This window comes from Panthera pardus, unplaced genomic scaffold, assembly GCF_024362965.1.
Source record: "Panthera pardus isolate Hobbes unplaced genomic scaffold, ASM2436296v1 HiC_scaffold_13, whole genome shotgun sequence".
Classification (NCBI taxonomy): Eukaryota; Metazoa; Chordata; class Mammalia; order Carnivora; family Felidae; genus Panthera; species Panthera pardus.
This window is the reverse complement of record NW_026526688.1, coordinates 113477860-113491746: the sequence shown is the minus strand read 5'-3', so window position 1 is coordinate 113491746 and position 13887 is coordinate 113477860. Positions and strand designations below refer to the sequence as shown.

At 38.2% G+C, this 13887-nt stretch overlaps 1 protein-coding gene across 4 annotated transcripts in view; it reads left to right on the top strand.

Moving 5' to 3' along the window:
* The window catches only part of SEC24B (SEC24 homolog B, COPII coat complex component), a 99533-nt gene that overhangs the window by 20224 nt on the left and 65422 nt on the right, over positions 1-13887 (top strand). For all 4 annotated transcript variants that reach the window (XM_019417268.2, XM_019417262.2, XM_019417256.2 and 1 more), the window contains exon 2: positions 2608-3357. In XM_019417268.2, coding sequence (XP_019272813.2) covers positions 2608-3357 — 750 coding nt within the window. The remainder of the gene's footprint in view (positions 1-2607; positions 3358-13887) is intronic.

Sequence of the window (13887 nt, the reverse complement as noted above, 5' to 3'; positions counted from 1 at the left end):
AAGTAAGTAACTTTCTTTGATGGGCTGAAAAGTGAAAAAGGTTTCCTCTAGTAGGTAGTTCACTTCTGATAAACATTAGCATGTACAACATTCCTGTTAGCTTTAGAATGGCATTTGAATAGCTTGGACATACTGATGATTATTTCCCTGTTTTCAGATCCTATAGGATGGATGAGCCACATCATTTATTAAGTGGATAGATATTTAAACAGACTTATCTAACTCTGATGTGGGTCTTCTCTTGATTGATAATGCCTTACCAGTATAGAGTTTAGGGTTTTTTTTTGTTTTTTCTTTTTGCCTAATTTGTAAAGTAGGTATAATTATAACTGTTTACTTCAAAGGACAGTGAATGGCACATAATGTAATATGTTTAATGATACTTGTAATATTAATAAAAGAGCACTGGGTGTTATATGTAAGTGGTGAATCACTAAATTCTATTCCTGAAATTACTGCACTGAATGTTAACTAACTTGGATTTAAATTTTAAAAAAATTAATAAAAGTAATACTAAGGTTAATGTTAATTTGAATGGTATTGATACAAAATATATTCTGTAGTGATCAAAAATATGAATATATGTCAATGGAAATATTAAAAGTATTAGAGGAGGGACGCCTGGGTGGCTCAGTCGCTTGAACTTCGACTTCAGCTCAGGTCGTGATCTCAAGGTCCGTGAGTTCAAGCCCGCCTTGAGCTCTGTGCTGACAGCTCAGAGCCTGGAGCCTGCTTCAGATTCTGTGTATCCCTCTCTCTCTGCCCCTCTCCCGCTCATGCTCTGTCTCTTTCTCTGTCAAAAAAATAAATAAACATTAAAAAAAATTTTTTTTAAGTAGTAGAGGAAAACACAGGTATATATTTTTATAATATTAGAATGGGGCTCTATTAAGTATGACTTAAAAATTTATCAAGCATGAAAGAAAGATTTTACTATATAATAATAGAGAAACTATAGCAAAGGGCACCATGAACAAAGTAAAAAAACAGTAACCCAAGGGAAACAGTAACCCAAGGGAAAAAAGAAATTTTTTGAATGTTTATTTTTCAAGAGAGAGAGACAGAGCGTGAGGAGGGGAGGGGCAGAGAAAGAGGAGACATTGAACCTGAAGCAGGCTCCAGGCTCTGAGCTGTCAGCACAGCCCGATGTGGAGCTCGAACCCATGGACTGCGAGATCCTGTCCTGAGCTAAAGTCGGACACTTAACCAACGCTTAACTGACTGAGCCACCCAGGTGCCCTGGTTAAACTTCTTAATATACAAGAACACTTATAAATCATTATGGAAAGCACAACCCTGTGACAAAAGGACAAATAACAGAGAAAGACACCTAAGTAGCTAAGAAATACTTGGAAAGATTCTCAGCATTACTCAAAGTTAAGTATGCAACCTGAAATGTTTCTCAGGTTGGCAAGATTGAAATGTTAGTGTTGGGAAGATGAGGCATTCTTAAGCATTATTCATAGGAAGTATAAATTGATAGACTTTTTGAAGAGATATTTGGCAGTAATGGTCAATTTTAAAAGTACAAACCCTTTGAACCTCCAGATTCATCACAGAGGTTGACCTCATAAATATAAATTAGTTTACTCCCTGAAATAAATATTCATCAAAGGAGATTTAGTGAATAATGTTACATCTCCGTAATGAAATACTATATAGATTTTTAGAAGAATAGTGAAGATTTATATATGCTAACACAGAAGGATATTCCGGATATTTAGTAAAAAAAGCAAATTACAGAACTGTGTCATGAAAGATATGCAAGAAACCATTAAGTATAGCTACATGTAGGAAGAAGGATATCAGCTACCAGGAAAAGGAGTGGTACTTTTTATTTTATATTCTTCACTGTTTGAAAAAAAAATTTTTTTACAATGGGTATCTAGTGTTAGTTTTTTAGTTAAAAAAAAAAAAAAAAAAAAAAACTAATAAAAAAGGTTTGTACTTCTTCCATACTGGGAATGGTAGTTATCTATTGCTGTCTAAGAAAACACTCCAAAATTTAGCAACTTAAACAACAAATATTTAATCTCATCATTTCTGAAGGACATGAACTTGGGAGCAGCTGGGTAGTTTCTGGCTTTGGATGTCATGAGATTGTAGTCAAGCTGTTATTTGGAGCTGTAGTTTTCTCAAGACTCTACTGAGTATGAAGGATCTGTTTCTAAACTCACTGATGTGGTTGTTGGCAGGCCCCAGTTTCCCCTTGGCTGTTGGGCACAGAGTTCAGTACCTTACCTCATGGGTTTTTCCATAGGCTCCTCACAATTCGGCAGCTTTGTTCAAACTTAATGATCTAAGAGAGAGCTAGCACTCAAGATTAGGCTAATCTTGGAAGTGCTAAATCATTACCTCTGCTTATGTGCTATTGGTCACACAGATCAGTCTTAGTATATTGTGGGAGGATGTGAATTCACACCCAAGGATATCAATACCACGAGGTAGAGATCACTGGGGGCCATCTTGGAGGCTAGCTACCACAGTGGGTCATAATAGTATATCTTTTGTGACAATTTGGGATTATGGCAATATTTACATGGGAACTGTGTTTAAAAACTAGTATCTCCTTGCCAATCCCTATAAATGTTTGCTTTTCTTTTTCAGGTCCAGCACAGAATCAAATGCATGTTCCATCAGGGTATGGATTGCATCCTCAAAACTATATTGCTCCCTCAGGACATTATCCTCAAGGACCTGGGAAAATGACCTCATTGCCATTGGATAGCCAATGTGGTGATTACTACTCTGGTCTCTATATTGTACCGACACAAAATGTGGTGACTCCTAACACAGCAAACCAACAACCAGGAGCACAGCAGATGTATGGCAGGGGTCCTCCTGCTCCTCATATTGTAGGATCCACTCCGGGACCTTTCCAGGGTGCCGCTTCATCAGCATCCCATTTGCATACGAGTGCCTCCCAGCCGTACTCCCCTTTTGTGAATCACTACAGTAGTCCAGCCATGTACTCTGCCAACTCTTCTGTTGCTTCTCAGGGATTTCCCTCTACTTGTGGTCACTATGCTATGTCAACTGTTTCTAATGCTGCGTATCCTAGTGTTTCATATCCCTCTCTGCCTGCTGGTGATCCATATGGGCAACAAATGTTTACCTCACAGAATGCTCCGACTGTCCGGCCGGTTAGAGATAATTCATTTTCTGGTCACAGTACAGCTATCAGTCATTCATCACCGCTTCCACCTCCACCATCACACCAGTACCACCAGCAGCAGAGTCTTTCAGGATGCAGTACTCTCTCGTGGTCAGCTTCAGGCCTTCCGTCAACCCAAGATAATCTCCTCCGAAACCACAGTGGCTCCCTGGCTACAGCCAACAGCAACCCAACAAATACTGGTAGGTTGAATGAAAAGTACACCAAAGCATGGCTGAAAATCAGTGCATTTCCAGTCAGGTTTTTATTTGCATGAAGGTTAAAGATAATATTGCCTAATGGAAAAATTGGAAATTAGCTCACCTTTGCGGTTTATTTGCCTTATTTATTATGGTATTTTGCAACATTTCCCCGAACCCTTTTCCTTCACCTATTCACAATCAGCCACCCAACCATCTACCATACATAGGTGTGTTCTTTGTCATGATTGGGATCTCAGGCAATGTTTATTGATACATTTTATGCCTCTGCAATCGTTGTCTTTAGTATGAATTAGGTCTAGGGCAAAATAGGATCCATTTGGATTTATGCTTTGTTAGCCACTACTTTTTTTTTTTATACCGCTCAACCTTGGGACAGTTACTATTTCAGCCAGAGCCCTACTCACTATAGAATACCACACTGGTTTCCCAAGTGAATCCCTGTTAGCAATGCTCACAGGAAAAATATATATGTATGTAATATGTCAGAATACATACTAAAGCTTATGTTTTCTATTCCCTATTGGTAAATTAGGATGAAGGATGGGGAAGAGGAAGAAAGATACATGAAGAATACTCTTGTAGTCTTTTTAACCTTCCTAAATCAAGATATGGTTAAATTTATTAGTTTGAAAATTACGTACATGTCATTTTAGTGTGGGGTTTCCATAGGATATACTCATTTTAATTCAACTTGTGAGCTTGAACTTCACAAAATATGCTCTTGAACTGAATGAAAATGTATGTAAAGAATGAGAACTGGTCAAGATGTGGTAGTTTTCTGAACAGTATCTTTAAATTGTATATCAGAGTCCAAAGAGCCAGAGTTTAAAGATGATGTAGAAAAGTATCCTTCCCTGGACAATTAGATTATTTAAAATTAGAACTTTGGAATATTATGTCTGAACTGTATACTTGAGATCATCTGTTCTTTCACTGCTGTGTTATGTAAAAACACTTTTGGCTGTAAGCAACAATAGTGGTTTAAACAAAAGTGGTATTTTTCTCAGATAACAAGAAGTCTAGGTAGATATAGTGGATCCAGATGTCCTCAGTGTCTTTTCTGCCGTCCTTTGCTCATTGGTGTATAGAAACAGTTGAACTTCTGTATCTGTAGACATCTAGTCTTGGTTAAAAGCAGAAAGAAGAGAGAGGAAAGAAGATAGGGTGGTGGTACTGACAGACTTTTTATATCATTTGCCATAGCTGTTTTAAAGGCAGTCCCTAATTTTAGGGAGGATTGGAAAATGAACATTTAGCTTTGTAGCCTTCATGGTAGAAGCAGGTGAGAAAGAAAGGGTTGGTATCAACTAGGCCTTGGGTAAGTCAACGTAGAGCATCTCTCACAGCTCTCAAATCTGGCTGTGCACCAGGTTCCCTTGCACAGATTGTGATCTTCAACCCTACCTACTGAGCTAGAAGAGAATCTTCAGTATAGTCTGTGGAATCTATATTTCTGATTTGACCTCATGACGCCTAGTACAAGATTCAAATGCAAATTCCATTTCTTTTTGTTTTACAAATGAGGAAAGCTATCCAAGTTGGGTTTTGCCTTCCGGTGGTGATTAATGTTAGAAACAGAGTTTGTCCCGGAGCTCAGTTTCTTTGACTCTCAGCCTTCCCTCCTCAGAACCAGGGCTTTCTGTCCCCTAGAAATTGTTTTCTTTCTCTCTTCTTTCAGCAGTCCTTTTACAGATCAGCTTATCCTAAGGTCCCTCTGACTTAAGGATTTTGTGACTTTCGGGACAAAAAAAGAAGAAATACAGGTAATTCCTATCTTATTTCTGAGATGGGAATGGGACCCTGGATGGAACCAATTATACTGAGATACAGGGTCAGGGAAATACGGGGCCACTTGGCCAATGAATAGAACACCTAATTGTAAAGAGCTATCGCTGAAAAAAATATTGAATAAAGAATAATTACAAAATTACCTTCTTTTTGAATAATAATTAGTCCTTTACATAGAGAGATGGGATATATTTCCATTCTTTTAATCCTAGTACCGTACCATGAAAGCCATAAAAATATAATTTGAGAAGTTAATTCATGTCGAATAGGGTTTTGTTTTGGGTTTTTTTTGCCTTTAGATTGGTAAGTTACTTTTTAATTCTAGTTCAGAACTTGACAAATATGTCTCAGGTTAATTGGATACTTGTTCTTCCCCATTTCAAAAGAAATAAAGAGGTTATTTTTGAAACCTACTTTGAAATGAAATATTACAGAAGTTCCCAGACTTTCTCAAGTTGAATCGATATGTATCAATATTTCTTTTCGTGGCGCCCCAAGCAATGTAGTAGTAATAGTTCATAACGTATTTGGCAGATATCACTGTGTTTCTCTTAGAAATTTAAAACATCCTTTGGTAAGTTTTTATAGTGAAAAATTAACAAATACACATAGAAAGAGTTTAGATATAGATAGAATGAAAACTAAAAGTTTACTACCATTAGAAATTTTGGCCATTAATTTCCAGAGATAATCACAGTTAGCAATTTTTTTTGTGAATCCTTCCAGAAATCCTCTACACGTATACAAATGTTCTATATTAGAGGTATCATAAGCACATACATACACATTTAAAATTAATCATTAAATACTAAGGAATTATTTTGTATGATACACTAAATAACATGAAACTATTGAAATTTGTAAATTTTTGGTTAATTTATGTTACTTTTACTAAATAAAACCCATTTAATCCTAATATATAAATGTACTATATTGGAACGGAATAAACTACATTCATTTTTTAAAAAATAAGGGGCGCCTGGGTGGCTCAGTCGGTTAAGCGTCCGACTTCAGCTCAGGTCATGATCTCGCAGTCCGTGGGTTCGAGCCCTGCGTCGGGCTCTGTGCTGACAGCTCAGAGCCTGGAGCCTGTTTCGGGTACTGTGTCTCCCTCTTTCTCTGACCCTCCCCTGTTCATGCTCTGTCTCTGTCTCAAAAATAAATAAATGTTTAAAAAAAAAATTTTTTTTAAATAAAAAAAAAATAAATAAATAAAACATCCCTTAGAACCCTGTAAATTTTTGCAAGGGTGACTTGTGTGCTTAGGTACCAGTTTTGGGAACCACGGGGATATTGATTTAAATTTCCTAGAAACACAGGAAACTTTTGGGGCGCCTGGGTGGCGCAGTCGGTTAAGCGTCCGACTTCAGCCAGGTCACGATCTCGCGGTCCGTGAGTTCGAGCCCCGCATCAGGCTCTGGGCTGATGGCTCGGAGCCTGGAGCCTGTTTCCGATTCTGTGCCTCCCTCTCTCTCTCTGCCCCTCCCCCGTTCATGCTCTGTCTCTCTCTGTCCCAAAAATAAATAAAAAACGTTGAAAAAAAAAAAATTTAAAAAAAAAAAAAAAAGAAACACAGGAAACTTTTTTTAATTGTTTTGGTCACACTTGTACAATATTATTAAATTAGAATGATAATCTTAGGTATTAAATATAGTTTTGTGTGAAATTCATGGAATAATTGACGAAAATGATTGCATTTTTTTATTGATTATACTAGTTTCATTTTAGGTGTAGTAAAAGTTCTTCAACAATTCATAAAGTGTTGGAGATCCAAAAACATGAACCTGAGTTAAATGATTACCAAAAACATGGTGATGCATACATGCTATTATTTTTAGGCAGCCAATAAGTTCATTTTTAAGAGCATTGGAATAAAAGAGAACTTAAATATTATCTCATTCGCCTCTTATTTTATAAGAACATGTCACTGTAATTTAGCACTAGAACTTCAGTTTTGTGTTTTTTTTTTTTTATTAAAAAGCTTATCCCAATTATATATGTCTTGGGTGCTATGTTTAGTTATTAGGGTGAAATTTTGGCTGATATGTAAAAGGTGTCCTTTCATTAGGACTGTTACTGTAGGTAAATCTCTGAAGGTTCAGAAATTCTAGTTTGAGATGAAGTTAGTTGAGTGGGTGACTAAGACAAAAAGATACCCATCTTTGGTAGCAAGATGAGTACTGAAACTTTAAATTCATTTAAAATCAATTTTTTACATTTTTTACTATCCTTTGTTTTGAAAATACATAATTTTAAAAATTAGCAAGATAATCTTGCCAAGACATACAGTTTTGCCAGGAAAGTTATTTTTGTAATAAAGGTTCATTTCTTTTGAGAGAGAGGGGCACGTGTGTACAGGGGAGAGAGAGAGACCCAAGCAGGTTTCACGCTGTCAGCACAGAGCCCACTGTGGGGCTTGAACTCACAAACCGTGAAATCATGATCTGAGCCGAAATCCAGAGTCAGCCGCTTAACCGTCTAAGCCAACCAGGCGCCCCCAGAAGTTATTTTTATTAAAATTATTTTGACTTTTTTTGCTTAACGAGAGTCCCATATTAATAGCATATTATGACATAGTACTGTCTGAGAATGGTGTTTTACTATGTGCAATTTTTTAAAATAAAAAGCATTTTAAAAACTGCTTATGTAAAAATAATAAACACCTATATAATTCTATATAAAAATCTACAATACACATGACACCATGATCTAATTACTGATAAGTTAATATTATGTCTGTCATCTTGGGGTACTCATGTGCCTGAGGAAAAGCAGAATAAGTTCTCAGGAAGTTTCCCCTGATATTTCATATTTGAACCGCAATCTGAAAAATGAGTTCTTCATGTGTAAAATAAATTGCAGGCGAAATAGATATTTTATATTAGTTTATTTTTTTAATGTTTATTTTTGAGAGAGAGAAAGAGACAGTGTGAGCAGGGGAAGGGCAGAGAGAGAGGGAGACACAGAATCTGAAGCAAGCTCCAGACTTTGAACTGTCATCACAGAGCCCGATGCAGGGCTTGAACTCACAAACTATGAGATCATGACCTGAGCCGAAGTCAGATGCTTAACCAACTGAGTCACCCAGGTGCCCCCAAGATAAATATTTAAATGCAAAAGGCAAAACTTTAAAAACTTCTGAGAAAGTATGGAGGACTATCTCTAGAAACTTGGAATAAGGAAGAGTTTCTTTTTTTTTTTTTTTTTTTTAAATTTTTTTTTTCAACATTTATTTATTTTTGGGACAGAGAGAGACAGAGCATGAACGGGGGAGGGACAGAGAGAGAGGGAGACACAGAATCGGAAACAGGCTCCAGGCTCTGAGCCATCAGCCCAGAGCCTGACGCGGGGCTCGAACTCATGGACCGTGAGATCGTGACCTGGCTGAAGTCGGACGCTTAACCGACTGCGCCACCCAGGCGCCCCGAGGAAGAGTTTCTTAAGGCAACACTCATATAATAAATTATCACTATATTGAATAAGCATGTTCAACTTGACTAATTTCTCTCTCTCCTTTTTTTTAATGTTTATTTATTTTGAGAGAGAGAGTGCAACGAGGGAGGGAGAAAGAGAGAGGGCGAGAGAGAACCCCAAAGTAGGCTCCACGCTGTCAGTGTAGAGCCTGATGCGGGGCTCGATCCCAGGAACCATGAGATCATGACCTGAACTGAAACCAAGAGTTGGACGCTCAACCCACTGAGCCACCCAGGTGCCCCCTGACTAATTTCTAGTTAAAAACTTTTCTTGGGACACCTGGATGGCTCAGTCAGTTAAGCATTTGACTTTGACTCAGGTCATGATCTCACAGTTCACAAGTTCAAGTCCCACATCAGGCTTTGTGCTGACAGCTCGGAGCCTGGAGCCTGCTTCAGATTGTGTGTCTCCCTCTCTCTCTGCCCCACACCGGCTCATGCTCTGTCTCTCTCTCTCAAAAATAAGCATTTTTAAAAAAATTAAAAACTACTCTATGATCTAGGAGCCATTATTTAAAAATTTTTTTTTTCTTCACTGAAAGACATGAAGAAAACAAAAAGACAAGCTCTGAACTGAGAGAAAAAACTATTTACAGTATTTATCCAGAATACACAAATAACACATACAAATTAATAAGGAAAAGACCAACAACCCAAGAAAAAAACAGATGAAATGAAAACATACTTTATCTCATTAATTTTGAGGAAAAGAAAATTAGAACCAGAATGAGATTACCTCCCCGCCTTTTTTTTTTTTTTAATTTTAGCACAAGTGGAGGACAGGGGCAGAGGAGGGGGGCGGGGAGAGACAGAGAGAGAGAGAGAGAGAGAGAGAGAGAGAGAGAGAGAGAGAGAGAGAGAGAGAATGAATCTTAAACAGGCTCCACACTCAGCACACAGCCCAACATGGGACTTGATCCCACAACCCTGGGATCATGACCTGAGCTGAAATCAAGAATCAGATGCTCGACTGACTGAGCCACTCAGGTGTTCCATAGAATGGGATATCTTTTTATACCTAGCAGTGGAATGGTAAAAATTTGAAAGTCTGGCCGTACCAAGGGATGGCAAGGGTGTGGAGTAACAGGAAGACTCTTAGACACCGTTGTTGATAGGATTTATTGGTTCACTATTTTACGAAAATCTGGCACTAGTGGAATTGAAGATAGCCATCCCCTAAATGCAGTGATTCCATTTCTAAAATTTGATGCAATGAGTCACCTAGACTCGTTAAAATGCAGGTTTTGATTCACCAAGTCTAGTATGGCTTGGTCCAAGATTCTACATTTTCATTAAGTTTCTATGTGAGCTGTTGCCAGCCTAGAGACTACACTTTGAATGGAAGGCTCTAGACTACCGCATCCTGTTTTAGATGTGTGGCACTTCTAGGAAATGATGACATTTGTTTGGGATACTGGGCTAGTAAGGACTACTGTGCTCTCTAGGCCAAAAGAGCTTATTTCCCACAGGCTGCCCTCAGGGCTAAGGGGATTCTGAGTCTCTTGCTGCACACCTACGCCCCTTTGACCTACAGTTCATACCTTAAGAAGCTCTGCCCTAGAGAAACTTGCGTATCTGCACCAGGAACATGTTCAGGAATATTTATAGCAGCACTGTTTGTGAAAACAAAAAATTGGAAACCCAAAAGCCAGTATAATAGAATGGATAGATTGTATCATTCCAATGGACTACCGAACAGAAATGGAAATGTCATATACGGTTGCACACATTAACCTGAGTGGACCCCAGAAATTTAATGTAGGAAGTCGTGGACTTTATCATGGGAAGACCCTGTTACTTAAAAATGGCTCAACTGAAATATGTGGAGGATATGTTGTGTGTCCAAGAGGACAGAGAACAAATAAACGGAAATACTGTCAGCCTTGCACAGAGTCTCCAGAATTTTATGATTGGCTTTTTCTTGGACTTATGGCTGTGCTTCTGCTTTTTTTATGTTCGTTTGTTGGTTCTTCATCAAATGGATTGTGTGTGTGTGTGTGTGTGTGTGTGTGTGTGTGTGTGTGTGGTGTATTAATCGACCTTTAATGTCCAAAAGAGGCATGGATGCAGAGCATAGGAGATGTGGTGGGGTCTCAACTTTTGCTTCAGAAATGAGGGAGAGATGAACACAAACCAGACATTTCCAACTGGCCACACAAGTCTGGGAAGGCAGGGGAGAAACACAGACTTGGACATTCATAAAAAAATTCAATAAAACCAACGTATGTAGTGTGATATTGTTACCTAGTTAAAAAGCAAACAAAAATAATGTTTAGGAATACTTGTATGTGTGGCAAATTATTTAAAAACAAATGCAAGGGAATAATAAACAGAATTCAGGAGGGAGGATTTCTGTGAGGAGTACGCTGATAGCTTCAGCAGTTTGGGAAATATTTTATTTTCACAACTGGATGCTGAGTTCATGGGCATTTTATTATGTTTTTATATATGTGTATATGTATATATGCACAGATGTATCACATAAACTCTTATCTATACCAACTGTTTTATTAAAGAAAAAAGTTTGTCAAAGCAAGGAGTGAGTTTATTCCTCTTTAATGGGAAAGAGCATGGCAAGTTCAAGGGACTGGAAGAAGAGCAGTGAAGCTAGAGGAGAAGCACAGGCCAGGGTGAGGCTAGGGACTTAGGATCATTCCAGGCCTTGTTAACCATGTTAGAAAGTTTTGAGGGTAAGATGTTTTGTCTTCACCCCGAAGCACTGGCAGAATTCTGAAGGATTATAAGCAGGTTGGAGACTGGCTGTAACGTTCCAGAACAGAGAGGGGCCCTGTTTAAAATTACTCATCTTTGACTTTGTGCTTGGAATTGCTTTTGAAAAATTAGTTGTGGGAATCGTTTGAGGCCTAGGATGATGGAATTGTTCTCCATAGAGGTTTTTTTCTTTCCTTCTGCCAAGTGCCTCTGGGTACTACCAGCTTATTGCACTAATTCATTTCCAGGCCTCTTGATTTCCTGGACTATATGAATGATCTGAACCAAAGCTCCTTGTGTTTATAAGGATTAGATTCCTGGCTTATCCTTATCCTAAAGTTATAACCCTTCAGAGTACTATCTTAAAAGTGGAAGTACGGGTACCCTATCAGGTACCCCATCTGGTATGCCCTGGCCTCTGCAAGTCCACAGAAAACAGAGCAGGTGTGTAGCAGATATCCACAGTGTGCAATGCAAGCAGCTTTGAGTGTTAGCTATTTTTCTGAGTTTTTAATTTCTTACAGATTTGGGCCTGGAATTTCATTAATATCCTGTTAGGTCTTTGATAATTTTTAAAAAGTTTTTTTTTTTTAATTTTTTTTTTTTAACGTTTATTTATTTTTGAGACAGAGAGAGACAGAGCATGAACAAGGGAGAGGCAGAGAGAGAGGGAGACACAGAATCCGAAACAGGCTCCAGGCTCTGAGCTGTCAGCACAGAGCCCGACACAGGGCTCGAACTCACAGACCGTGAGATCATGACCTGAGCCGAAGTCGGACGCTTAACTGACCAAGCCACCCAGGCGCCCCTAAAAAGTATTTTTAAAGTTATCTTTAATGGGAGGTTTGGTCCTTACTGAGGCAGAAATATCCTCTCCATTTTTTAGACAGTACCTTTTAATTACCTACCACAAGCTAATGTAAAACTAGCCTATTTACTGGGTCTTCATGCCCCCTTCTCTGTTCTCTGTCACCCAATATTAGATGACTGTATCTTAGTTTTCCCTTTGTACTGTTAACTCTATTTATCACTCTGTTATGTTAGCAGTTTTAGTGATTACATCAGTTATCTAATTCTGGTTTAAGACAAAAATGGCTTACTATTTTTTGTGGTCTGTGGGTTGGACAGTTCTGCAGGTTTTTCCTGGACTCACCCGTGTGTCTTCATTTAGCTAGAGGCTTGGCTGAGTTGGAAGATCCTAGGACTTCACTCATGTGTCCAGTAGTTGGTGCAGAATAGTTCACTGGGGTACCTAGGTTTTTCAACACTTAACTAACTTCCTTACATGATAGTCCCAGGGTAGCTACAGGGTGTCTTGAGATTTGAGTTCTGGGACTTGCATAGCATTACTTCTGTCACATTCTGTTGATTAAAGTCAGTCACGAGGTTAGTCCTAATTCAGAGAGAGGGAAAATAGACTCCATTTCTTAATGAGAAGAATTGTAACATATTGTGACCATGTTTTCAGTTCCCCACAATGACGTTTGTCCTTCCTAAAAATGATGAAGTAATAACACATTTAGACTACCTTCCACCTTCTTCCCCATTCCCCACATTTATATCATTTATACACTATGGGACATATAACATGTTGTGTGTGTGTGTGTGTTTTAAATTTTTGTTTATTTATTTTAAATAATCTCTATCCCCATCATGGGGCTTGAACTTACCACTCCAAGATCAAGAGTCACATGCACTTCCAACTGAGCCAGCCAGGTACCCCAACATATAACATATTTTGTTCTGTCACCATATTCCTACATTTGTTTTAGTCTTACACATTCTAAGTTTGTCTATATAGGCACAGACACATTATACATGTTTAAACATACATACGTGTATGCATATATATAGATATATTTTCACTGCTCACTAGTCTTTTTGTCATAGGGTGTTCCCCCCTTTTATTTTTTTAAAATGTTTATTTATTTTGAGAGAGAGAGTGCGCACAAGCCAGGAAAGGGCAAAGAGCGGGGGAGAGAGAATCACAACCAAGCAGACTACATGGGACACAATCTCACGAACTGTGAAATCATGACCTAAGCTGAAATCAAGAGTCAGACGTTTAACTGACTGAGCCACCCAGGCACCCCTTTCTTAACTTTTAGATATAATTGGCATATAACGTTGTGTAAGTTTAAGATGTACAATGTGATGATTGACATGACATATATATGTACTGCAAAAAGATTACCATAGTAGGGTTAGTTAATATATCCATATCATCTCACATAATTACCTGTGTGTGTGTGTGTGTGTGTGTGTGTGTGTGGTGAGAATATTTAAGATTTACTGTCTTAGCAACTTTCAGGTATTGTTAACAGTAGTCACTGTGCTGTACATTAGATCCCCAGAACGTACTCATCTTAAAACTGAAAATTTATGGTGACAGATGGTAAGTACACTTATTGTGGCGAGCATTTCATACTGTATATAATTGTCAAATCACTATGTTGTACACCTGAGACTAATACAATATTGTATATCAACTGTACTTTAATAAAAGAAAAATAAAAGTTTACACCCCTTTGACCAC